Here is a 23835-nt window from a genome sequence, read left to right as displayed (position 1 = left end):
TAATTTTTATTTATAACATTTACATTTAAATTTTAAAATACAAATATTTCTTGGCATATCTTTTAATGTCTCGTAAATAATACTGTGGCTTATTAATTTTTGTAGCAATTATTTCTTGGCATATCCAGCTATTATTGTATCATAAATTATACTGTGCTCTTTAATTACTTTATATTTAACTTCACGGAAGGTATTTCTTAAAGCACATGGAATTTTTAATGTCAAAGTACACCCAAAGATAATCCTCCATATTACATTCAAAATTGTGATTAATGTAGCATGTTTGTGTTTATCACTCAAGGAATGTTCGAAGAAAAAGAAGAGACCATTCTGAAATTTAAAAATCAAAAGATTTTCAAACATCTTTGTCAACATTTACAGAACCCCAGTTCATTAAATTAAGCAAGAGTATAAAAATTTTAAATGTAAAAGTCTTTTCGAAATATTGTTTAGAAACTTTCCCAAAAAATTTTAATTCCCTGGTCAAATTAATAGAAAGACCATAAGTGTATAATATTGTTACATAAGTGTGACACTTCCTATTCTTCATATGCAAAAGTTTTACTGTTTCACAAAACAGACTACATTACGGGCTTCCTCGCTGTTTTGCGTCACACGTTGCCTTTGAAAGGGAGAGATTTTCTTCTTGTGATGACGTCACTCCGTTACTAGCTCTCAGTATAATATTCCCAAAAGTGACAAACTTATTGAACAATATTATAGACTAATGGAAAAACTGATTGGTCACAAATTCACAATCATACCGGCGCCAAAAGTCGCTTGACTTGTTCCAGAGTTTGGGTCAAAGGACAAAGGTCAAAAGAACAAAGTGCTCCTGTAGAAATGACGCAATCAAAGTAGTTTGGCGCGAAAAGAGCCAAGTCGTTAGGTTTCGCATGAATGTATTTTTGGAAATTAATTAATTTAAACTTTTCTAAGTTAATTAAAAAAGTATTTTTCGTGTAAATATTGGTCTCGAAAACGAAGAGGTGACAATTCAAAGGGTAATGTTGAAAGTTTTTTCCATGTTGGGGACATATTTCCAAAATCCTTATTAAGCCTCGGTTTCTCAAATCGAAATCGGAACTTCGAAAGTTTTTTAAGGGGGAAAAGAGGTTTTCTTTGAATTTTGAAGGCATACGTTCAAAGCGATGCGGAAAGTCTTTCCTCAACGCGTAATCTCTAAAACAATAGACGATTGTTTCCCAATGTGATCTCACTAAATTTAACGCTATCGTAAACAAAATTAACGGGATAATAATAGCGAATAAATTGGAGATTGAGACATCGATTTCAGCCATTATAAAATTGAATTTAGTACTTCGCGTTTCTTTTATCATTAATAAACTAATTTAAAGCACCCTACTATGCGTCATTTACTCATGTTTTTCCTAGTATGATTTTTAAAACTTTGATTGTGTCCTTAACCGCTGGCAAGTGCTTCCTCGTGAAGGGAGTTTTATTTTGACCTTTCATACCGAACAAGTTGAATAAGACCACTATATGTCTTACTCCAGAAATGAATTTTTATAGATGAAACGATCCCAATTTCACGATAATAATCTTTTTCTATTAAGATTGTTTATGATTTTTAGAATTTTCAATAATTTAATATCAAAATACGTCTTTTTTCGAATAGCAGAGACCGGATCTTTACCATGTAACGTAGTCGTAATGCACAATCAAGGTTTTAAAAAACCAACTTAAATTTTCCGTCCGTTGAAAATGCGGAAAACAGAATTATTTCGAACACTTGCAGCTCTGTAAGCACAGATGGCGCAAAACAGCGCAGTTAAATATGTTGACGAACGAGTACGTTGCCGTCTCCATAAAAATACACCCCTAGAACCCTTAAACAGTTAAACCAGGGTTGCCACAATTCAAGGAAATCAGGCAATTTAAAAATGGGCCTAAAAAGTCAGGGAATTTTAAGAATTTGTTAGAAGTCAGGGAATTTATTTAATCTTTACACTTTTGCAATAACATTTTTAATGAAATATAAGTGTATTTAAATTTAATAACTTCTGATAAAAGTGAAATATAAAATAAAAATTTTGACCTTAAAAGGTCAGGAAAAATCTCTTTAAATGAACAGGGAATTTGAATCTGAAAATTTTGTGGCAACGCTGTAAACTGTTTGTGTGTTTAATATTCGCGCATTCAAATGGGAAAATGACTGTTTTTAGGGTGCCGGGGAAAAATTCACCATAAGCATAAATGAATACATTATTGATTAATCCCTGAAAGAAAATGACGCATGAAGTTGTCGTTATATTGTATCCTTTAATTCTAGTTAGTGATCTATACACGAATGTAGATACTACAAAAATACCACAGGGTCTATATATATTTTAAAACATCACATTTTAGAGTACTTTGGTTAAGCTAATGAACTACCGCAACCTGGTAGCTCGCGCACAACCTATAAGGTGTGTGATATAAGCTAAAGTCACAATAGTAGACCAACTTACGAATCTTTACCATAATCATTCCACATGGAATCACTTTTTTACACTCTCGGTTATGGACCAAGATATAATATTATACATCATTATTAGTGTGTCATTTAAAAAATACTGCTAGGTCGTATGATACGAGGCAGTCGGAAATTAATCAAATTATATATAAATAATAGAAATTATATATAAATAATAAAAAAAAAGAAACAAATTTATACAAAATAAATTAGAACGCGAGTTAGTTATTATTGTTAATTTTTAAATCAGTTAAAACCGTTTGTTCTTTGCTTCTGGTCTTCTCTTTGCGACAACATAAATGCTTTTCCAAGGGTTGGAACGCTTCTGGTTTTTCTTTGCGCCATTTATCCAGGCCAATGACGGACACGCTCACGAAGATGATCACGGCGCCCAGGATACTGTTCCAAGCGGGATAGACGCCAAAGAATGATATTTGGTAGATAAACGCCATGAAGATATCGACGGTTCGAACCAGGGACAAGGGACCGGCGTTCTCCAATTTGGACGCGATGGTAATGAACAACTGGGCGACGCAGGAGAACAAGCCGCCCATGATCATGTAGAATCCTTCCCAGCCGCATCGCGGGTAATTCAGATTATTGAGGCTTACGAACACGACGGAACTGAACAAGATGCTGAATGCACTGAACACGATAATGATAAATATGGAACTGGTGTGGCGTAGCTTTCGCAAACTGACGTACATGAGTCCTTGGGACAGGGCGCAGCTCAGGGCCAACATGGAGCCTTCCAGCCGCAGGATTTCGTCGTTCCGCAAGTGGTCGCCTCCGAATAGGAACGTCGGTTTGCCAATAAGTACGACTCCGCTCAGGGCCACGGCCACGATGGCGCCGTGCAAGACGCTGCAAGGTTCTTTAAGGCAGATGAAAGCCAGGACTCCCACGAACGCCGGAGAACTGAAGGCGATCGTCGTGGCGTCGGCCAACGGGATCATGTCCAACGAAAAGTAGAATGACGCGATGGCGCTCCAGCCGAAGAAGCAACGCCCCAGTAACGGAGGCCACTCCCCTTTGTGGGCGTTCCATTCGATGCGCTCCCAAATGCCCATCGGAATGAAGAACACCAATTGACACACGCTGCGCACGCAAAGGAACATCATGGGATTCGGATTGGGGATCAGCCTGAGGAATAGAGTGCACGTGCTGGCGAAAATCCCGGCCAAGATGCCCAGGATCAGGCCGAGGCCCGGGAAAATCGGGATTATCCAGAGTTTTTCTTTAGTTTGAGTCGCCATTTTTTTAGCCTGCGTGTGAAAATGAAAACGAAAATCGATATTGATTAATTTATTTTGGTCTTTTTATTTTTTCTAGTCTGGCTTTGCAATCGTAGCTTGCTCGTGGGGGCGTGATCTTTTTTTCGTTGTCGTGGTAACGAGCGTAGGACGGCCATGACATTAAGACGCCCATGGTGGTCACGTTATTATTTACATCTAGGAGCAACTAACGCGAAGAGAACGCTGCTAGCTGTGTTTGTTGCTCCTAGTTTGCATCGTGGTCTAGTGTGACTGTTTCGCCTCGTAATCTGTGACCAGGGTAGTCTGATTTAGGTCATTTTAATCAAGTTATTTTGTTTAATTATAATCATTGATTTTAATCAAGTGATTTTGTTTAATTATAATCATTGATTTAAATAAAGTGATTTGGTTTCATTATAATCATTGATTTAAATCAAGTTATTGTTTTAATTATAATATTTGATTTAAATCAAGTGATTTGGTTTCATTATAATCATTGATTTAAATCAAGTGATTTTGTTTCATTATAATCATTGATTTAAATCAAGTGATTTTGTTTCATTAAAATCATTGATTTAAATCAAGGTATTTATTTTAATTATAATATTTGATTTAAATCAAGTGATTTGGTTTCATTATAATCATTGATTTAAATCAAGTGATTTTTTAATTATAGTATTTGATTTAAATCAAGTGATTTTTTAATTATAGTAATTGATTTAAATCAAGTAATTTTTTTAATTTTAGTATTTGATTTAAATAAAGTGATTTGGTTTCATTATAATCATTGATTTAAATCAAGTGATTTGGTTTCATTATAATCATTGATTTAAATCAAGTGATTTTGTTTCATTATAATCATTGAATTAAATCAAGTGATTTTGTTTCATTATAATCATTGATTTAAATCAAGGTATTTATTTTAATTATAATATTTGATTTAAATCAAGTGATTTTGTTTAATTATAATATTTGATTTAAATCAAGTTATTTTGTTTCATTATAATATTTGATTTAAATCAAGTGATTTGGTTTCATTATAATCATTAATTTAAATAAAGTGATTTGGTTTCATTATAATCATTAATTTAAATCAAGTGATTTGGTTTCATTATAATCATTGATTTAAATCAAGTGATTTTGTTTAATTATAATATTTGATTTAAATCAAGTGATTTGGTTTAATTATAACCATTGATTTAAAAAAGGGATTTGGCTTAATTATAATCATTGATTTAATTATAATCATTGATTTAAGTCTGGTATTTATGAAAATGTACAAAATATTCTTTAACTATGTCAATTCAGAACAATTAATTTTAGCTCTAATTAGTAATTATATTTCATAAGAATTAAATTTTAATTTACATTTCCACTTTCTCCAATTAGTAATCCAGGGTTGCCACACGTCAGGGAAATCAGGGAATTTAAAAAATGGGCCTAAAAGGTCTTAAGGGAATTTTAGGAATTTGTAAAAATTCAGGGTAAAATCAGGGAATTCAATTTTCTCTTAACACTTTTGGAAAGTAATTTTACTCTAGATCTATGACAAATTCTATGATTATTATCTATTTCCTTGAAAGTTTTACTGAAATATAAGGCCATTCAAATTTATTAACTTCTGATAAAAGTAAAATATAAAATAAAATATAAATTTTGGCTTTAAAAAGTCAGGAAAATATCTTAAAATGGTCAGGAAAATATCTTAAAATGGTCAGGGAATTTGAAACTCAAAATTTGGTGGCAACCCTGTAAACAATTTGTAAAAAAATTAAATAAAATCAATAAAGATTCGATTTAAATCCAATAAATCGATTAAAAAATCAAATAAATCAACAACCCTGTTAAATAATGTCATGGCGGCCGTATCAAGGCGGGGCTTAGCCATGACGCCACGAGCAAGCGTAGAATACGAAATGGTTATGAACATTGACGTCAAGCGGCTTTGGAACTATTTTTTTTAGGTATGAACAACTTGGCAGCCCTGATTCTCGAAAGCAAATAAATATTCATTCACATATAGATTAGGATAACATTTCAAGCGTATAGGACTAAAACATCAAGTGTGAAATGTGTTATACTTGGTGGTCTTCACCGTCTTGTTTCTCAAAAACATAAGTTTATAATTATCTTTCACGTAAGTGTGTCTGTCCAATATCTTCCGCGTGTTAAATTATTACTGAGAAGCATTTCTTAGGCCTAATACGCGGTAATTGTTATAATTAGCACGCGTAAGGTATGACGTCAACTCTACGTCACGCCGCGCTTAACTAATACTAATTATTTCGACACACTTATTGAAAATAATTATAGACTTATGGTATAAAGGTCACTTTTCATCCGACTTTGTCAGTACTTTTATGGTGACATTAATTGTGAAACGTGGTATTGGTGGTCTTAAGCAACTTGTTTCGCAGTTAATGTTGATTTTAACCAATAGTTGCTATTTCTAAATGCGTAGAAATACTTCATTGTTATTCTTTATAGTATAAACCATCTTGTAAGAGGAATTATGGGATAGCGTTTTGCTCCCATAATTCCTAACGATTTTTAAACGCCCTAGATGGCAGTTAGATCGGTTTGATCCTTTTTTCAGAGCCGATTCTCTCGTTAGGCCTAAGGAATATAGCGATTGTCATAGGTTTAAATTTCACTCCGCGGCGCAACGATTTATGCAGTCAGCACATCAAGCCAAAGCTTCCCTGTACATAGTGTGTACACGTTACTAAAAGTGAACCAAGGTGTTTCAAAATTTCACCGTCAAAGACATTTTTGTTTACCAGTTTCTTATTAAGAATGTATTTATTTATTTATCGTGGTCTAGTTTGCCTTCTTGATAAACTTAAATGGCGTCCAAAGACGTCACTCTGAGGGAACCAATCAATCGGATACCAAGGTGATTAGATTGACATTTAAAGGGAGGAGTTTTTTGTTAGAGCAATGCTAAAAATCATCTCAATTTAGTTTCAAAATGTTAATTATCCCCAAGTAGAAATAATACATTCTTAATAATATAACGAGGGGATAGCCACTGTCAGATGGCCTGTACACCGATTACACGTACTCAGCAGTGTTAAAGGTACAGAATTGAAAGAGTACGCGTACTCTCATTAGTACAGACAAAGGTACGGGCTTGTACACCGATTATGGGGAGTTACCAACTCAACGTAATATAACAAGTAACCGGTAAGGTCGTCAGGGTTGCCACAGTACCTGGAAAACCTGGAGTTCCTGGAAAAGTCAGGGCATTTGAAATGGGTTTAAAAATCAGGAAATTTTAAATGGGTTTAAAAATCGGGAAATTTTAAATAGGTTTAAAAATCAGGGAATTTGGAATGGGTTTTAAATTCGGAATTTGAAATGGGTTTAAAAATCGGGGAATTTTAAATAGGTTTAAAAAACAGGGAATTTGAAATAGGTTTAAAAATCAGGGAATTTGAAATGGGATTTAAATTCGGAATTTGAAATGGATTTAAAAATCAGGGAATTTGAAATAGGTTTAAAAATCAGGGAATTTGAAATGGGATTTAAATTCGGAATTTGAAATGGGATTTAAATTCGGAATTTGAAATGGGATTTAAATTCGGAATTTGAAATGGATTTAAAAATCAGGAAAAAGTTGGAATTTGAAATAAGTTTAAAAATCAGGGAATTTGAAATGAGTTTAAAAATCAGGGAAAAGTCGGAATTTGAAATGGGTTTAAAAATCAGGGAAAAGTTGGAATTTGAAATGAATTTAAAAATCAGGGAAAAGTCGGAATTTTAAATGAGTTTAAAAATCAGGGAAAAGTCGGAATTTGAAATGGGTTTAAAAATCAGGGAAAAGTCGGAATTTGAAATGGGTTTAAAAATCAGGGAAAAGTCGGAATTTGAAATGAGTTTAAAAATCAGGGAAAAGTCGGAATTTGAAATGAGTTTAAAAATCAGGGAATTTGAATCTGAAAAAACTGTGGCAACCCTAGTTCGTCGTTTGGTTATCTTTATCCCTAAAAAATGAAGCGTATTATAATGGCGAGACAATCGGGCTGGGCGTGAAATTTGAAACACCCGTAGATACATGCGGAAAGCTGTTTTTTAAAAGTGAGAAGGTTTGATGGGGCTATGAAGCGTACCGCGGAGGGTGGCCTGGGAGTAGTAAATGTCCAAAAATTTCGGTACGAGCCCAAGTTTTCATCGATTTCTGTCAAAGGTTTTCTCGGGTTCGTTGACATGCGGGTACCTATATATGATGAGAGCAACATTTACACAGTGGTCTTAACCAACTTGTTCCTTATTTCGATCTAGACACGAGAGCGTTTTACCCTTTTCCGCGAATTTTATCGAATTTTTTTTCGGTCATGTTAAAAGGCCTACGAAAATAAGGTTCCGCCATAGGCCAGTCAGGCTGCTACGGTCATGTAAATGTACAAATCAATTCGTAGGCCATGTGTGTAAATATTTAATACGGGACTTTGCACCAAATTACGCTCTTAGGATAAGCATTTATATTGCAGTATCGCCTCCACAGAACAGCTGTGTTTGAGTTACACTTCAGTTTATACGCTTGGTCACCCTAGCGTCTAAATTTTAACTTATATTTGTCTGAAAGTAATTAGTAATATTTAAATATTATAATTTTTGAAAATTTATTAAGTCAGTGGCGTAGACCTGTTTACAATAAATATTTCCTATTTCCTGACCCCTTTTCTGACTAGGGTGCTGTTTCTAAACCAGGGTATTAATTAATTAATCAACCATTTACCCGTTGCTAACTACGTCGTTGTTCAAAGTTTGAGGCGTTATCGTAATAATTCCCCCGAAAATAATTCGTTATAATAATGAAATAAAATAAAAATAATTGCAACATTTTTATTATAACAAAAAGCAAATAAAAATATACATTTCATTCCAATTTATGGCACAATTGCTAAATGGCTTACTTTTTTTAAAAATAATTTAGTAATATTTTTTGTTTATTTAAAGAAAAATGTCTGGTCGCAATAGCAACCGACGTTTGCTAGTACTAAAAATAGTACCTTTAGGTCATTCATAATTAAAGGTTTTAAAACGCGTTAAAAAAAGGCTTATGAATAATTTTAAAATAATATTCTTATAATGGCACAAACCGATCACCAGCATATAAACCTCAAAAGAAAGGACGGGAACCAGTGGAAATTTGTAAAATATAAATGAAACGCAGTTATGAGTCTAGAACTTACCTTTTTACTCGTGAGATGTCTACCCCATAGGAGTCGGACGCGATATTTTAGTCTCCCGTCAGATGGCCGAAGAAAACTGCAACGAGCGAAAATCGAACGCGGTTGCCGAAACGGCGCTCGGTTAGGCCTACTACACGGACAGGACGCAAAAATAAAACTAGGATTGCGTCATCGACCGGGTTGCCGGAACGGGCGGGTTTTTGCGTCGCTGTTTCGAAAATACGGCCAAATGCGATGGTAGTTCAAGGTACCCGTTCTAAATCGATGGTTTTTTCCGGCGAAATTGGCCGTAGCCCAATAAGTTTCCAAGTTACTCGCATTCCCCGTCATGTGTTCGCCTTGTGAGCTCTTGTTTTCAAGGTCGTATCGATCGACTGGTGCCAAAAATGCCAGAATTTTGCTTCACTCACCGTCCAATATTATGTATACTCACGGGGGTTTTCTCAGTTAGAGGCTGGGCTTTCCGCAAAGGTTTTTTTTATATTTTACACTGCCTAGTAACACTCATTCAAGAAGAATTATAGCACTCAGTTTGTAATGATGATGCAACTAGCAACCGGTTATTCGTAATTTAATTCTTAGAAACTCACTTATTCTTTATTATTGGTTCAGGTTTCCACCCCTTTTAAACAACCGTCTTTAGTATGGATGTACCCTTGGGGTGGAAGGGAGTTTGTTATGACATAATTACTTGTAAATTTTCAAAATAAAAAAAATACGCCTCTTTATAGCAGCCATAATTTAGCCAAAATGTGTACTGTATTTTTTTCCATTCCTTGTTTAATTTTAGCGTAAAGGAAATGTAATTTATCGAGCTTTCAAATTTCGTAAATGTTAGGGGGCAATTAGGGTACTCTAGACTTTGTCTTTCGATTTTCCGCTATTTTTAACGTAACCCCGCAGTGTTTATAATATTTTGTAGGCACATAATGAAATTAGGTCAATAACCGCTGGTCCGCCGTCTCGGCAAAGATCCCCTAATAGCTGACGACATAATGCGTACAATTTTGCTAAAAAAAATAACGTTGCAAATGACGTAATTTTACGACAAGATTAATAACGTTAATTAATAACCAAACGAAACGACTGAAGGCTTAAATTTCAAATTGTCATGGTTTTAACAATAGGAAGGGAAAAATTGTAAGTAAAACATTTGGGTAGATAGTGACAGTCCGTAAATGAATCGTATTACAAAGCTGTTGAAATGCATTAAAATGTTTATTTATGGCTTGAATAATTGTTCTTTGCACTGTGGATATTTTAATCTATGAAGATATTAAATTTCATAACAATTTAAGCGTGAAAGTAGATAAATTTTATTTTATTATAAACGTTAATTTTTTCAGAAGAGATACTAAAGCTAAATTATAAAAATTTGTCCTACTTAAGTTTTCTTTAAGAAGCCCCTTATGATGTGTTCCTTACGCATTACACCGGTGTTCAGGGAGAAGTTAAATTACATGGATTTTTTCTCGATTTAGTTCCGGCTATATAACATAGATGGCAATAGCGCTTCCGAAAGTCGTTGCGCGTTGATCCCGGAAAACAATCGCGTTTTGCATTCGGACGTTGTCTGAGAGGGAATTGCGAACTTCTGGCTCCGAGGTCAATGACGGAGCAACGGAATTCCATTTTTAAAAAGAATTGTTTCAGAGTAATGACGAAGAGCTATTACGGACAATTAAATGTTTTCATTTTACAAAGAGGCACATAGCGGTCATCGCATGAAGCTTGTAAACTGTTGGATTTTCGCTTTGTACTTTTAAAAATGGCAAGTACGCCCCCTTTGGTTCGCTATTGAAACCTGGATAGGTAGCGGTTAAAGCAAACGCTATTAGTTTTTCCTTATCGTTATTCGTAAATTTCACTTTAGATGATCATTAATATAATTTTGGCATCGTTTACATATACAGGGTGTTTCAAAAATTTATGCAAAAATTTGAAGGAGTTGTAGGGGGTAAGTTGAGAAGTATGCCTGTTTTGTTCCCATTTTCCTACGATGAGTTAAAAAAGAGCGCCAGAGAGCTTCAAAGTGTGGCCTACTAGACCCTGGAAGTAGACTGCAACCTTGGATTAATAATTGGACTATTATTAATCCAGCTGCAACAAGCGCAAAACCAAGCAGCAGGGACTTAAAATACTGTTTAAGTTTACTTTTTTACGCTGGTTACCTCTATTTTTTTACAAAGTCCTTTTTTACCTATCACACGAACCCAAACCTTAATTTTCGCGTTTCCCTGCTGCTTGGTTTGTGCTGGTTGCAGCCTACTTCCAGGGGCTAGTAGGCCACACTTTGAAGCTCTCTGGCGCTCTTTTTTAACTCATCGTAGGAAAATGGGACAAAACAGGCATACTTCTCAACTCACCCTCCACAACTCCTTCAAATTTTTGCATAACCTTTTGAAACACCCGGTATATTGATAAATTAAGTTAAAGGGGAATTGTCACCACCCGAAAATGGTTATACAAAAAATTTCATGTTAATATTTCCAGTATTCGATTTATTATTAGCAACCAAATTTCGTGTTTTATTCCCCCCCCCCCCCGACTCGAGAATCTCAGAACCGCTTGGTTGAACCTACCTGCAGCGCCATCTCGTGAACGAAATATTATTTTCCCCGGTTTTATCGTTTTTCGGTCGGAACTGTCGTCTGCTACGACATTCTCCTTAGCTTTTTAACCGAGTTATATTCGTAGATTGTAGTTTATCGTGTTTTTAAAATGCCTTACACGCCGCCCTTTCTCAAATTTTGTCGCTTCATTCTTTTGGCGCTGCACGTAGGTTCAACCGCGATTTCTGAAATTTTTGGAGCCGTTTGACGTAGGTTGCGTAAAAAGTAGCGTAACTTTTTAAATACTTTTCCAATAACTATAAAATTTCAGGGACATAATCATTGATATATTTTCTATCATTCTGTAAAAAAACCTCGTAAATTTTGGTTTTGGTGACAATTCCCCTTTAAGAAAAGACGTTCCTATGAGTGACTTTTTAATTGGTCTGTAGCAGACGCTAGATCATAGGCGCTACCTCGGTGAAGCTAGCGCCGTTACGCCACCTAGACTCGTTTCATTTTATTTTATAGAAACATCTATTTCACTGCAATATAAGATAAATTGAGCACGTGAAATCGGTAACCATAGAGATCTGTGTTTGTTTAGCCGTCAATCGTTCATGCGAAGAAATAATAGTTTTTATCTCCGAGGGGTTATACAACCACCGTGTCTGTCTCTCTGTGGGTCTCTGTCAGGCCTGCGAACGCGTTCGCATTTTCGGGGCAAAGGGTAATCACTGCGTACGCAGTTTCTTAGAATCAGGGAAAAGGTTTTTCCAATAGCGCCCTCTTTTTGTCATTGGGTGTAGTATAATTTTTTAATCGGCCAGGATTTGAACCCGAGCCCTCTTGAACGACAGGTGAGCGTTCTACCGCAGAACCACGGATACAGTTACGCTTCACTGAAAATTTAAAACTCTTCCGAGGAGAGGTATATTTTGGCTTGCCAACTTGTTATTTTTAAGATCGTGCCATGTAGATTAAACCATTTTCTTGGTGCGTGACAATAAATAATCTTGAAGCGTTACTTTTAGTGAAGTTTGTTTCTTAAACCGTCGAATTACGTCTTAGCTTAGTACACTTTAATTTAAGTTGCTTGCGAATAGACGATTAAATTAAACATGTTCAGGGATTTGTCTAGAAGTAGTAAATACAGAGAGCCAGGACATACTTGTAAAAGGATTATATTTTAAAGCCCGCTCTGCTTAATATTTTCATTTTCGCGAGCGAAACGAGTGTAGATGGCGTAACGGTGTTAGTTTCTCCGAGGTAGCGGCTTTGATCTAGAGTCTGCTGCAGACAAATTAAAAAGTCATAAGATTTATAGAACGTTTTCATTCAATAAACTTTTCAAAATATAAGTAAACGATGTAAAACTTATATTAAAATAAAAATTTCATTATTTACGAATAACGACGAGGAAAAACTAATAGGTTTCAATAGCGAACCAAAGGGGGCGTAGCGATAGTTTTCAGTCGCGAATAGAAGGGCTTGTTAAATTTCGCACGCGCCTCCCGAAAGATAATAATACGCGCGCCCCTATCAACAAATAAAACTAACATAAACACGTGACTATTTTAATCAGCGACTCGCGAATGCGCGTAGGGGGGGGGGGGGGGGGGACAAAAAGAGTTGCAATTATTGAAGCGCCTATTGAATTGTGAAGGCATTTTGTATCTTACTTAAAAGTCCTTTTACAAGGAATATAACCTCAATGCGCATAATTTATGGAAGCAAGAAGCAAGAACTCACTATAATGGAGCGGGCAATATTAAAAATGTTGGTGTTCCACACCAAATACGTTTTTTGATTTAGTTCATTCTTCCATTAAACTTACCTGAAAATGAATTTAAAAAACCCCAATAGGCGGCGCTTCAATAAAACTTAATTTCTTCTTAAAAAATGCATTTAAAATTAAAGTTTTAAATTTCGCGCCAAACTTTTCGATTCACAAATGAACTTAGAAAAGTATTGAAAATGTTTTTTGTGTGTCGGTTCGCTACTTTTTTTTTATTACGTTGCACCATGGAGCAATAAACACAAGGCGAACGCAGCTAGCCTTTAAACACGCTAACGCAGTGTTGTGTACAAATTTCATTGGCTGCACATTTTACGGAAAGGGGGAAGACAATTTCGGAAATTGGTCTAAAAGTCAGGGAATTTGAATATTTGTCTAAATGTCATGGAATTGGAATATGGGTCTAAATGTCAGAGAAAAGTCAGGGAATTGGAATATGGGTCTCAATGTCATGGAAAAGTCAGGGAATTGGAATATGGGTCTCAATGTCAGGGAAATTCAGGGAATTGGAATATGGGTCGAAAAGTCAGGGAATTGGAATATTTGTCTAAATGTCAGGGAATTTGAATATGGGTCGAAAGGTCAGGGAGTTGGAATATGGGTCTAAAGGTCAGGGAGATTTTATATGTAGCTTTATTATTTTTCCTTCAAAAACATTTTGAATTTTTTTCCCGAATTTTTAAAAAGGTGGAGAAACTTTTACCCGCAGCAACCGAAAAACAAGCAAGTATTTTTGAAAAATTGGCTTGCCGTGCCGGCGCGCCGCTGCCGACCGCAATCAAATCGGCGCAATGCTCTAAACCTAGGTATACCTGACCTGCGGACTCCCCTAGTGCGCGATTTTAGCCGCACAGAATGAACTTCGAAATATTTCGAAAGAGTTCCTCCCACTTTTTGTACCACTGAAGCGGCCAGTCGCGCGATATAAAATAGGTTCCTACCTATTTTTTATCGTAGTAATAATTATAATCAGCTAAGCTAATACCCAAGGCACCACCTTAGGCCCAAGTCATCTAGCGACTTTTATTGCCTTTAAATCGAATGGCCGGGTACAATGCGTAGGAGGGTGGTGGAAAGCCCTTCATGCCACGCGAGCCAACAGCTCCCTACACTATCTATTACCGTTAACCTCCGCAAGTTTATATGGGAAGGGGAAACCGAAGAACTCGGCGGAAAACCCCTTAAACCAGTGGGGAGAGAACTTGCAAACTCAACGCGGAAGGAGTGGTTCTGAGTTTTCACCCAGTGCCACAAGTTGGGATCGAACCTGGTTTCTCTTGCTGTGAGGTGAAAGTGCTAACCACTCCACCACCCCATGTCGCGTGTAACTTCCAAAAACCCCTTTAAGAGGCGATTTTAGAATTTTTGTCGCGCGCGATAAAATGGTATCGTGTGAACTAGGCTTAAGATTTATCTCCTAAAAACCTACTTAAACGCGTTTTTCTCACCTAATTTCAAATAGAGCAACTGACCGGATTTTTTTGCGTTCCAATAAAAAATAAAATATAATTCCATTAATATTTACATTTGTAGACGAAAAAAATGTCAAATATTTATTTCATGTGTTTCATACGACGCCACCCCTTTTGGTCTACAAAAAACCATATTTGTTTTTGAACCGAGTGTCCCTAGCGTAATATCTTTTGCTCTCTGCTTTACGAGAGTGGCTAGGACGTTTCAATACGGTGTTTAAAACGCCTTCGAAAACGATTTCCATGTTAGTTTATTCGAAGTAGTTCACGCGAGCCTTAGAAAACAACTAGTTTTCTTGGAGATAGCCTTCTACTGTTTTTTTTTGCTACAGCACGGTACACGACGACGAAGTAGTAAGGCTTTTTACCATTGCTGTAATATCGTCCAATTACTTTTCATTTCTTCGTGTAATTAATTACCTTTTCTGCTATCTAGTTTTAACCGGCAAAAATTTATCGTCATTTTTACAGGGTTGCTACACGTCAGGGAAAAGTCAGGGAATTTTAAGATTTTGTTAAAATTCAGGGAAAAGTCAGCGAATTTAATTTTATCTTGACACTTTTTGAAGGTAATTTTACTCTAGATCTATGACAAATTCTATGATTATCATTTATTTCCTTGAAAGTTTGGAAATTATTTCAACATTACAATAACTTTTTTAAGGCTTGGCAAAAACACGACGTTCTAAGCTTTAATATGTCAAAAAAGCTTGTTGCTGCCGTAAAAATTTCCATTATTTCATTAAGCAGGTCCTGGCTCTCGGAAATATTACTTCTTTGTGATTTCCTGGGAGGGTAATTTATTTAAGCGTCTATTGGCAGTGTTGCCAGATTTTGGGAAATTTCCCATATTGTGGGAATTTTTGGGGTCCAATTTGGCTCAGTTGGGATAAGGTTTTTTTTTAAAACGTTGATTTTGTGGAAATTTCCATGTCTGTCAATAGAAAGCTCAAAATTATCTAGAGAAGCGTATTTTCGTGAATCTTGGGATTTTAATCATTTTGTAAATAATATAACGGAGGCGCTTCATAATACTACAATCAATCAATGCATAGGCCAACGAAAATGTTTAAAAATTGTAATTTAAATAAAATTTTATTTGAAGAAGTTCATTTTCTAAACATTTTGAAAGTTATGGCATGTTTTTCGTTGGGGGCGGGGCTAAATAGGGGTGTGAGAATTCGTAGGAGATTTACTATCCAGCAATGGGAATTTCGATTTTCGAACTTTGGCAACGCTGTCTATTGGGGCAACGATAAAGTTCGTATCAACGTAGACGGTAGTCCTTCTCCCTAAGTATAATTACCATTTTGATTTTGATATTTTTTAAATAGGAATATAGATTACCCTAATATAAAAAAAATTAAACAATTTTTATGTATATATTTCCAAATACAAACAACTTCGATTACATATCTTCTTCGAAAATAAATTTCAGCGGTTGATCAGGAACGTTAATCAACCGGGTATAACAGTCTAACGGGTCGCCGATGTAAGAAACGCTAAAATGGCGAAATATTTTACTTAAAATGACGTAAATTTCTAACTCCGCAAACCGTCTTCCGATGCACATGCGGGGACCGTAACCAAAGGGTAACCACAAGAAAGGGTTAGGTTTCTCCTCCAGAAGGTTCCCTTTTATCCATCGCTCCGGCACAAAATCGTGGGGATTTTTGAAATATTCGGCTTGTCTACAAGCGACTTGATTATGCATAATTATCATGGTATTCTTGGGTATTAAATAATTAGAAAGCACGATATCTTCGGGTAGCACCCTGCCGATGCCAAGGGCTATCGGATGTAATCTCAAACTCTCCTTAACGCAAGCCTTCAGATAGGACGCGGATCTGAAGGTAGACGGCGTAATCTTCGTCGTTTTATCTGGTAAAAGATATTTCAGTTCCGATTTTAATTTTAGTTGTTTATCCGGGTTTTGGGTTAAATCGTAAATCGCGAAAGCGGTCGCGTAAGCCGTAGTATCGATGCCGGCTAGAAACATGTCCAAAACCATGGTGAAAATGTCGCTCTTCTCCAAACCCATGCGTTTGAATTTGCTCAGAATGCTATCAGCGGTTAGGCCTTGGTCCAGCTCATTCAAGTATTTGTTTATAATCGTCGCCATACAATCCTGAGCTTCTACCAGCATTTTGTAAGCTTTCGTATCCCAATATTTCCAAAATGGCAGCCCGTTTTCGGTAATCATGACGGAATGGTGGGTTCTGGCAGCACTTTCTATGAGTAACTGCGCTTCCGACGCGGGCTCCAAATTCGGGTCTAAACATCCCAATCTTTTATCCAACGCTATAAGCCCCGTGCATTCCAGCGCCCATTTATACAGATCATCTTGAAGGTCAGTAACGTTTTTGGCTTTAATTTTTGCGGTAAATTCATCCGTTATGTCGCAGAGTGCGCCTAGGTAATTATCTTGAGCTCCGGGCTGCAACATCGGTTTTTGAACCAGCGCGCGAAGCCTTTGCCAGTCCCGCCCATTGGTTGGAAATAGTCCGCCCGTGTTGTAAAGTTCGGGCCGTTCTTGGCGGTATTTTAGCAGCGCTCTGTGGCTAATTCGAATCGGATATCGTCCCTCGTGGCGCAACACACGCTCTATATTCTCCGGATTGAACACGTGAACTATCACTCGATCGCCGACGACGACTTCTCGAACTACGTCTCCGTAAGTGGCTCTCATACGTTCCGCGTTTAAATGCATGCGATTAATATTAAATTCGCCTATAATTGGTAGATATCTCCATATATTACCGATTATTGGTAGAGGTTTGGGCCCTGGAATAGCTTTGAAAGGAATAAAAGTCGCCGTCATCGTTCGGTTTTTAAAAGATGTCAGCCAGATTCAGAGAAAACTTACCGAGGTTGAAACATAATCTAAGTGACACCGCGGTTATAAAAAGTATTTCTCAAAACTAACCAATAAAAAACACCACGTGAAATCTTGCGAAATTTTATCTTCGGAGTAAAGAACATGTTTTTATACTCTTGACAGCCGAATTAATGTCGCTGTCATTACATTTTGTACAGACATTTTTAAAGTGTTCTCTTACTATAAGAGATTTTAAACTTTGTTTCCCATTTCCAACCCTCCCCCCACGAAAAAACATGCTTACCACTCTTTTGAAGAATCCCTCGAAACACCCCCATTTTTATTCGTTTTCGACTGGTCCTTTTTCGCCCATCCTTCCGTGGTCACGTGATTAAACTGAAACTGCAGCCTGAAAGAAATCGGTTGTTTTGACGAAAGCTGGAATTCCCGCAGAATCTAGCTTTCAAATTTAGCAAAGGTTACAAACGGGTTGTCTCTCGTTTTTGTCAAGTTGTCAATTTTATCTTAAATTTTGACAGGTTTTTATCTTAATTACTATTATATTTGTATACGCTTATTTAGTTTTAATTCTTTATTTTGGTGAATAATACGGAATCATTTTTGAAGGGAGAATTATATGGCTTGATATTTCGACCACGTGTTGATTTTTTATTTTCGTTTTCATATCTTGCTGTTCGTTTATTGGAACTTTAATCCGACTTTTTTCCTCCCATATTGTAAAATTCTTATCAAATATGTTTTATATTATTGACATTTTTATTTTTTATTATTTCAAGGTAATTTGTCTTAATGGATCCAGCTACTGGTAGATCAAGAGCTAGGGCCCGTGGAAGGGCTAGGGGTCAAAAGCCAGCGGAACCAGCGAGAAGGCCAGGAGATGTGCCCACCACTACGCCACTGGCACAATTTCCATCCGCAGTGCCTCCGCCAATTGTTCAACCTCCGCAACCCGCTGGTGCTGGACGAGCTATTCATAGAGGAGGAGTTAGTTCGGAAACACGACCGGGAGAAGGGGCAATCAGAGGGGTTGTGGCAGGATTGGAACAGTTATCAGTTGGAGATAAATCAGCTGGTCGCGGAGCTATGAGAGGACGTAGAGCGGCGATGGAAGAGGTTCATAGTCGACCTCCAACTTGCACGGATAAGAGAGGGAGCAATGGTCAAGCCATTGAATTGCTGGCCAACTACATAATGGTTACGTCTAGCAGGGGAATGGACTTCATTTTCTACCAGTATCGAGTGGAATTCAGTCCAACTGTCGAATCTTCTAAAATGAGACGAGCCATGTTGTTTGACCATTTGGACAAAATTGGTCGTAGCTTTGTTTTTGATGGAATGGAAGATCTTAAGACTACTAATCGTCTACCGGAAGATGTAAGATTTTTTCTTAATTTTGTTAGCTGAATCGATTAAATTTCTTTTAATCCTAGGAAATGGAAATGTACTCCAAGAGAAGAACTGATGACGAAGCTATAAGAATTACGCTCAAGTTAACTGGCGAGTTAAGCGCAAAGCATCCAGAAGTGCTTCGTCTAATGAATACTCAACAACGAAAGTAGATCTTAAATTTTGGAGTACTTTTCCAAATTGGTTATCTAATAAATATTTATTTTTAAGAAATTTCCTCCATATGGATTTTGTGGATCTAGGACGTTATTTTTTCGACATGAATGCTAAAATTCCAATTCAGCAATATAAGTATGTTTCCTTTGCTACCTTTTTGCGCACTTTTAAAACAATGTAGTATTTTGCTTTTTTAAGGATCGAATTGTGCCCTGGCGTTGTAACTGCCATCAAATCTCACGAAAATGGCCTTCTCATGGTTGTCGATAACATCTTCAAGGTTTTGCGTTTAGATACTGTCTTGGATCAGATTAGGGAAATCTACCAAAGAAACCCGCAAAACTACCGAACGGAAGTAGTGAGGGATTTGGCAGGGTCCATTGTTATGACTAAATACAACAAGAAGACCTATTCCTTGGATGACTTTGATTTTGATAAGAAACCGACTGATTCATTTGAGACTAATAAAAAGGGCGTAACAGCTCAAATAAGTTATATGGATTACTACAAAAATGTAATTCACTGGGATAAATTTATTTTTGAATGAAGTTTAATTTATTTTTTCATTATTCAGCAATACGACGAAAAAATCAATGACTTGAAGCAACCCTTGATTATCTGCCGCCCTAAGGAGAGAGATATTAGAGGAGGCAAGCGTGATGCTGTTTATCTCATTCCAGAGCTCTGCATTATGACCGGATTGTCTGAGAAGATGAAAAGTGACTTCAATTTGATGAAAGAAGTTGCCAAAACAACACGGCCAGGACCACGAAGTCGAGTTGAACAAATTACGGCTTTTATCAAAAGATGCAATTCTAATCCAAAGGTATAAACATGGATTTCTCGAGTTGTTAAGCCTGGTCCATAGAAATAACATTGTAATGTTAAGCCTAATTTTATAAAACTAAAAACTAATTTAAATTTATCGAATTGTTAAGCCTGGTCCATAGAAATAACATTGTAAGGTGAAGCCTTATTTAAGAAAACTAATGTTAATTTATTTAAAAGGTTCAAGAAGATATGGCTCGTTGGGGCATGAAATATGGGTCGGAACCCATTAAAATTATGGGCAGGGTTATGGATCCTGAGAAAATTATTCAAGGTCAACAAGCATTTATAGCTCAAAATGGAGACTTCTCTAGAGACATGCGCAGTAAACCCATGCACGTTCCTAGGAACATGGATAGATTTGCGATGGTATGAAATGCCCGTGTAAATATTTAAATTGCTTTTTTTTAACCAAGTTTTTTTTAGATCTCAACAAATCGTGATCAGGGTAGCTGCCAAGATCTCTACGATACCTTCAAGAAAGTTTGCGGACCTATGCGCATGGAAGTTCAAAAACCCAGAATGTAACACAGTATTATAATTACCTATTAGGTATTGTAACTTCATTTTAACACATTTTTTAGGATATCTGTACCTGATGACCGAGTCACTTCGTTCTTATCGGCCATTAAGGATGTCATTTCGCAAGGAGCCACACTAGTTATCATTGTTGTTCCTAATAATCGCAAAGATCGTTACGATGCCATTAAGAAGCTGTGCTGTGTTGATTCCCCTGGTAATTTTAAGAAATAAGCCTTTAGTTTAAGTTCTCCAGCTAAAAGTTAGTTCATTTACAGTTCCTTCTCAAGTGGTGGTAGCTCGTACTTTATCCAAAAAGCAAATGTTGATGTCAGTAGCGACTAAAATTGCCATTCAGATTAACTGCAAATTGGGTGGCGAAGCCTGGGCAGTTCACATTCCTTTGAAACAGAAGGTTATGGTCGTTGGCTTTGACACCTACCACGATTCCTTCCAAAAAGGGCGCTCCGTCGGAGCTGTTGTTGGTTCCATGAACAATTCCTTCAGTTGCTGGCAAAGCCGCACTGCATTTCATACTCAACGCGAAGAGCTCTCTGATCATCTCCGTACCAACTTCAGCATTTTGCTGAAAAAGTTCCACCAAATCAATAAGGATTTGCCTGATATCATTCTGATGTACCGAGATGGAGTTTCTGATGGTCAACTGGAATATGTTAAGGAACACGAAGTGCAGCAACTACTCGGAGCTTATGACGACATTGCGTCTGGAGGAAAGCAACCCAGATTCGCCTTTATTGTTGTCAACAAAAGGATCAGCACTCGCTTCTTTACCAATGGACGTGGAAATGTCGATAACCCTCCACCTGGAACTATCATTGATACTGAAGTTACTAAACCTGAGCGCTACGATTTTTACTTAATTTCTCAAAGTGTGCGACAAGGCACAGTTTCACCAACGCAATTCAACGTTATCGAAGATTCAACTGGTCTCAAACCTGACCATATTCAGAGGTTGACATACAAGTTGACCCATTTGTACGCCAACTGGCAGGTACGTTGATTTGTTTTCTGGATTATTAGGTTTATAACTAACCGAAAACTTATCTTTATCAGGGTACTATTAGAGTTCCGGCACCTTGTCAATACGCTCACAAATTGGCATTTTTGGTCGGACAGTCTCTGCACAAGGAACCGGCGGAAGCTCTTCAAGACAAACTTTTTTACTTGTAAACTTATTTTCCCAAAAAAAAAACTTCCATTTTGTATTTTTTACTTCTTTATTATTTTAGTTTAGTTTTCACAAGTTATGGAAATAACTTAATAAAGCCAAAAGAATTTTTTTTTGCCAAAAAGTATTATATCATTAATGTTTATCCCTATTTTTGCGGACTAGATGGCCGTGGTATTTCTCAGGAAATGTAAAAAATTGTTGTGGAGATTAAGTTTTGAAACTTTTGATAGATTAACAAATATTTGGTCATGGGAAAATACAAAACCTAACAGATTTTTAATGATCGAATGTTATTTAGATACATTAGATTGTATATTTTTTTAAAGAAAATAAAGATCTAATTGTAAACTTTTGAAATGTTTATTGTTTACTTTAATTGGAAGAGGAAAACACGGTTGCCAGTTACTGCATAGATGAATCTTGGATTAATTGGCATGTAATTAAACCAAGGATGAATACATGGTATTGGTTACTAAGCATCGATAAAATTAAATTTTATAATTATCCTCTTACAACGAATAGTTTCTCACATCATATGATTATTTTCATCGTCGATTAAAAAGTTCTAAACAAAGATTTAATTATTAATTGCATCATTTTGCTGCTTGAGTGCCTTGTTTTCTCCTATGATAGGGCCCGTAGAGGTACTATAAAATCCTATATTTAAAAAAATGCCATATAACATTTTATATTTTTAGAGTAGTATCGTTCTGTAGCTTTGGGCTATGGCCGCCATTTGAGGGCAGTTTTTTATCTGTAGGTAAAAGCATGGGTGACGTCGACATACGTCACACCGATATTACTCTATAGTATCAAAAGTTCATAATAACCACCTTCGGTTTATTATGAATCTCTGATAGTATTTAAACAATAATTCAAAATAACGGTCGAAAATAATTTCGGTGGCACATTTTCGGAATAAAAAACAGCGTTGCCAGATATACGTTTATCTGCCAGGCCACGGCCAACTGGCGCAATAGCGGCCAGCCCATTCGTTGAAGTTTCTATGTTAAGTTTGTTAACCCAAGGATCCTATATAGGATCCTTGGTTAACCTACGAACAAAAGGGAAAAGTTACAATGGTATTTCGTTTTGCCATGGTAACCGAAATGTTTTTGACAACTAAAAATGGGAATTTTCCTATTTAAAATAGCATGAGGATTTCTCCGATTTAAGGGTAAAATAAAAATAATTTTCAAATAATCGAAAATTGTAATTTATTTTGGGAAAATATAACCCTCGACGGTCGGAGCGTTTTGGTGATTAGGTGGTAATTAATCAAATGTGATGTTAATCGTTGCCTCCGTTATAACGTAGGCAACGTGTTAATAGTCCGATGTTGTAGGCTCCAACCGAAAATGATTATAACAAGTCGGCCCAGGCCGTAATATTAGTTCCACATCGGTGTATTCGGGTGGGCCAACCCATACACCCTTAGTAGACACAGGTAGGCAAACTAATACAAAAGCCGTTGAGGCTACGTGATTTCTTATCGTTTGATACATAAATTTCCACCCTAATTTAAAGAGTGGATGTCGCCCACCATCAGGAGACCAGGGTGGGCAAACTAATATAAAAGCTGTTGAGGCCGTGTGATTTCCTATCGTTAGATATATAATTTACCATCCTATGTTAAAGAGTGGCCACCGCCCCCCGCAGGATACCCGGGTGGGCAAACCAATACAAAAGCTGTTGAGGCCATGTGATTTCCTATCGTTTGATATATAATTTACCATCTTATGTTAAAGAGTGGCCACCGCCCACCCTCAGGATACCCGGGTGGGCAAACCAATACAAAAGCTGTTGAGGCCATGTGATTTCCTATCGTTAGATATATAATTTACCATCCTATGTTAAAGAGTGGCCACCGCCCCCCGCAGGATACCCGGGTGGGCAAACCAATACAAAAGCTGTTGAGGCCATGTGATTTCCTATCGTTTGATATATAATTTACCATCTTATGTTAAAGAGTGGCCACCGCCCACCCTCAGGATACCCGGGTGGGCAAACCAATACAAAAGCTGTTGAGGCCATGTGATTTCCTATCGTTTGATATATAATTTACCATCCTATGTTAAAGAGTGGCCACCGCCCCCCGCAGGATACCCGGGTGGGCAAACCAATAACAAAAGCTGTTGAGGC

At 36.7% G+C, this 23835-nt stretch overlaps 4 protein-coding genes across 8 annotated transcripts; 1 reads left to right on the top strand and 3 right to left on the bottom strand.

Moving 5' to 3' along the window:
* Positions 1–108: 108 nt before the first annotated feature.
* Positions 109–1374, bottom strand: LOC149958729 (thiol S-methyltransferase TMT1B-like). The gene is made up of 2 exons (XM_090166097.1): positions 765–1374; positions 109–330 (listed from the first exon to the last, which is right to left on the bottom strand). Exons 1-2 carry the CDS (start codon positions 1338–1340, stop codon positions 109–111), a joined length of 798 nt encoding a protein of 265 aa, XP_090022223.1. The 5' UTR covers positions 1341–1374.
* On the top strand, positions 864–21788 carry LOC149958726 (piwi-like protein 1). Of its 5 annotated transcripts, XM_090166094.1 has the most exons (12): positions 17291–17426; positions 17496–17622; positions 18368–18965; positions 19022–19146; positions 19209–19289; positions 19353–19668; positions 19729–19980; positions 20163–20351; positions 20409–20506; positions 20567–20718; positions 20780–21513; positions 21576–21788. In XM_090166094.1, exons 3-12 carry the CDS (start codon positions 18381–18383, stop codon positions 21690–21692), a joined length of 2649 nt encoding a protein of 882 aa, XP_090022220.1. In that variant the 5' UTR covers positions 17291–17426; positions 17496–17622; positions 18368–18380; the 3' UTR covers positions 21693–21788. The 5 variants fall into 5 exon arrangements, with proteins under 5 accessions (XP_090022218.1, XP_090022217.1, XP_090022220.1 ...); XM_090166092.1 differs by lacking the exons at positions 17291–17426; positions 17496–17622 and adding an exon at positions 864–1004; XM_090166091.1 differs by lacking the exons at positions 17291–17426; positions 17496–17622 and adding an exon at positions 16559–17102.
* Positions 2270–9382, bottom strand: LOC149958728 (solute carrier family 35 member G1-like). The gene is made up of 2 exons (XM_090165019.1): positions 8931–9382; positions 2270–3741 (listed from the first exon to the last, which is right to left on the bottom strand). The coding sequence occupies exon 2, from the start codon at positions 3730–3732 to the stop codon at positions 2698–2700; it is 1035 nt and encodes a 344-aa protein (XP_090021145.1). The 5' UTR covers positions 3733–3741; positions 8931–9382; the 3' UTR covers positions 2270–2697.
* Positions 16153–17752, bottom strand: LOC149958727 (cytochrome P450 302a1, mitochondrial-like). The gene has a single exon (XM_090166096.1). The coding sequence runs from the start codon at positions 17571–17573 to the stop codon at positions 16161–16163; it is 1413 nt and encodes a 470-aa protein (XP_090022222.1). The 5' UTR covers positions 17574–17752; the 3' UTR covers positions 16153–16160.
* Positions 21789–23835: the final 2047 nt, after the last annotated feature.

This window comes from Leiobunum rupestre, chromosome 2 (genome assembly GCF_980474605.1).
Source record: "Leiobunum rupestre chromosome 2, qqLeiRupe1.1.hap1, whole genome shotgun sequence".
Classification (NCBI taxonomy): Eukaryota; Metazoa; Arthropoda; class Arachnida; order Opiliones; family Sclerosomatidae; genus Leiobunum; species Leiobunum rupestre.
This window is presented reverse-complemented; position numbering and strand designations above follow the sequence as displayed.

Coding starts and splice junctions, on each gene's coding strand:
- LOC149958729 (XM_090166097.1), bottom strand. CDS start 1,340: ATGATAAAAGAAACGCGAAGTACTAAATTCAATTTTATAATGGCTGAA. Junction 331..764: donor TCAAGCGACTTTTGGCGCCG/GTATGATTGTGA, acceptor TTTAAATTTCAG/AATGGTCTCTTCTTTTTCTT.
- LOC149958726 (XM_090166092.1), top strand. CDS start 18,381: ATGGATCCAGCTACTGGTAGATCAAGAGCTAGGGCCCGTGGAAGGGCT. Junction 19,290..19,352: donor ATTCCAATTCAGCAATATAA/GTATGTTTCCTT, acceptor TGCTTTTTTAAG/GATCGAATTGTGCCCTGGCG. Junction 21,514..21,575: donor ATTTGTACGCCAACTGGCAG/GTACGTTGATTT, acceptor TATCTTTATCAG/GGTACTATTAGAGTTCCGGC.
- LOC149958728 (XM_090165019.1), bottom strand. CDS start 3,732: ATGGCGACTCAAACTAAAGAAAAACTCTGGATAATCCCGATTTTCCCG.
- LOC149958727 (XM_090166096.1), bottom strand. CDS start 17,573: ATGACGGCGACTTTTATTCCTTTCAAAGCTATTCCAGGGCCCAAACCT.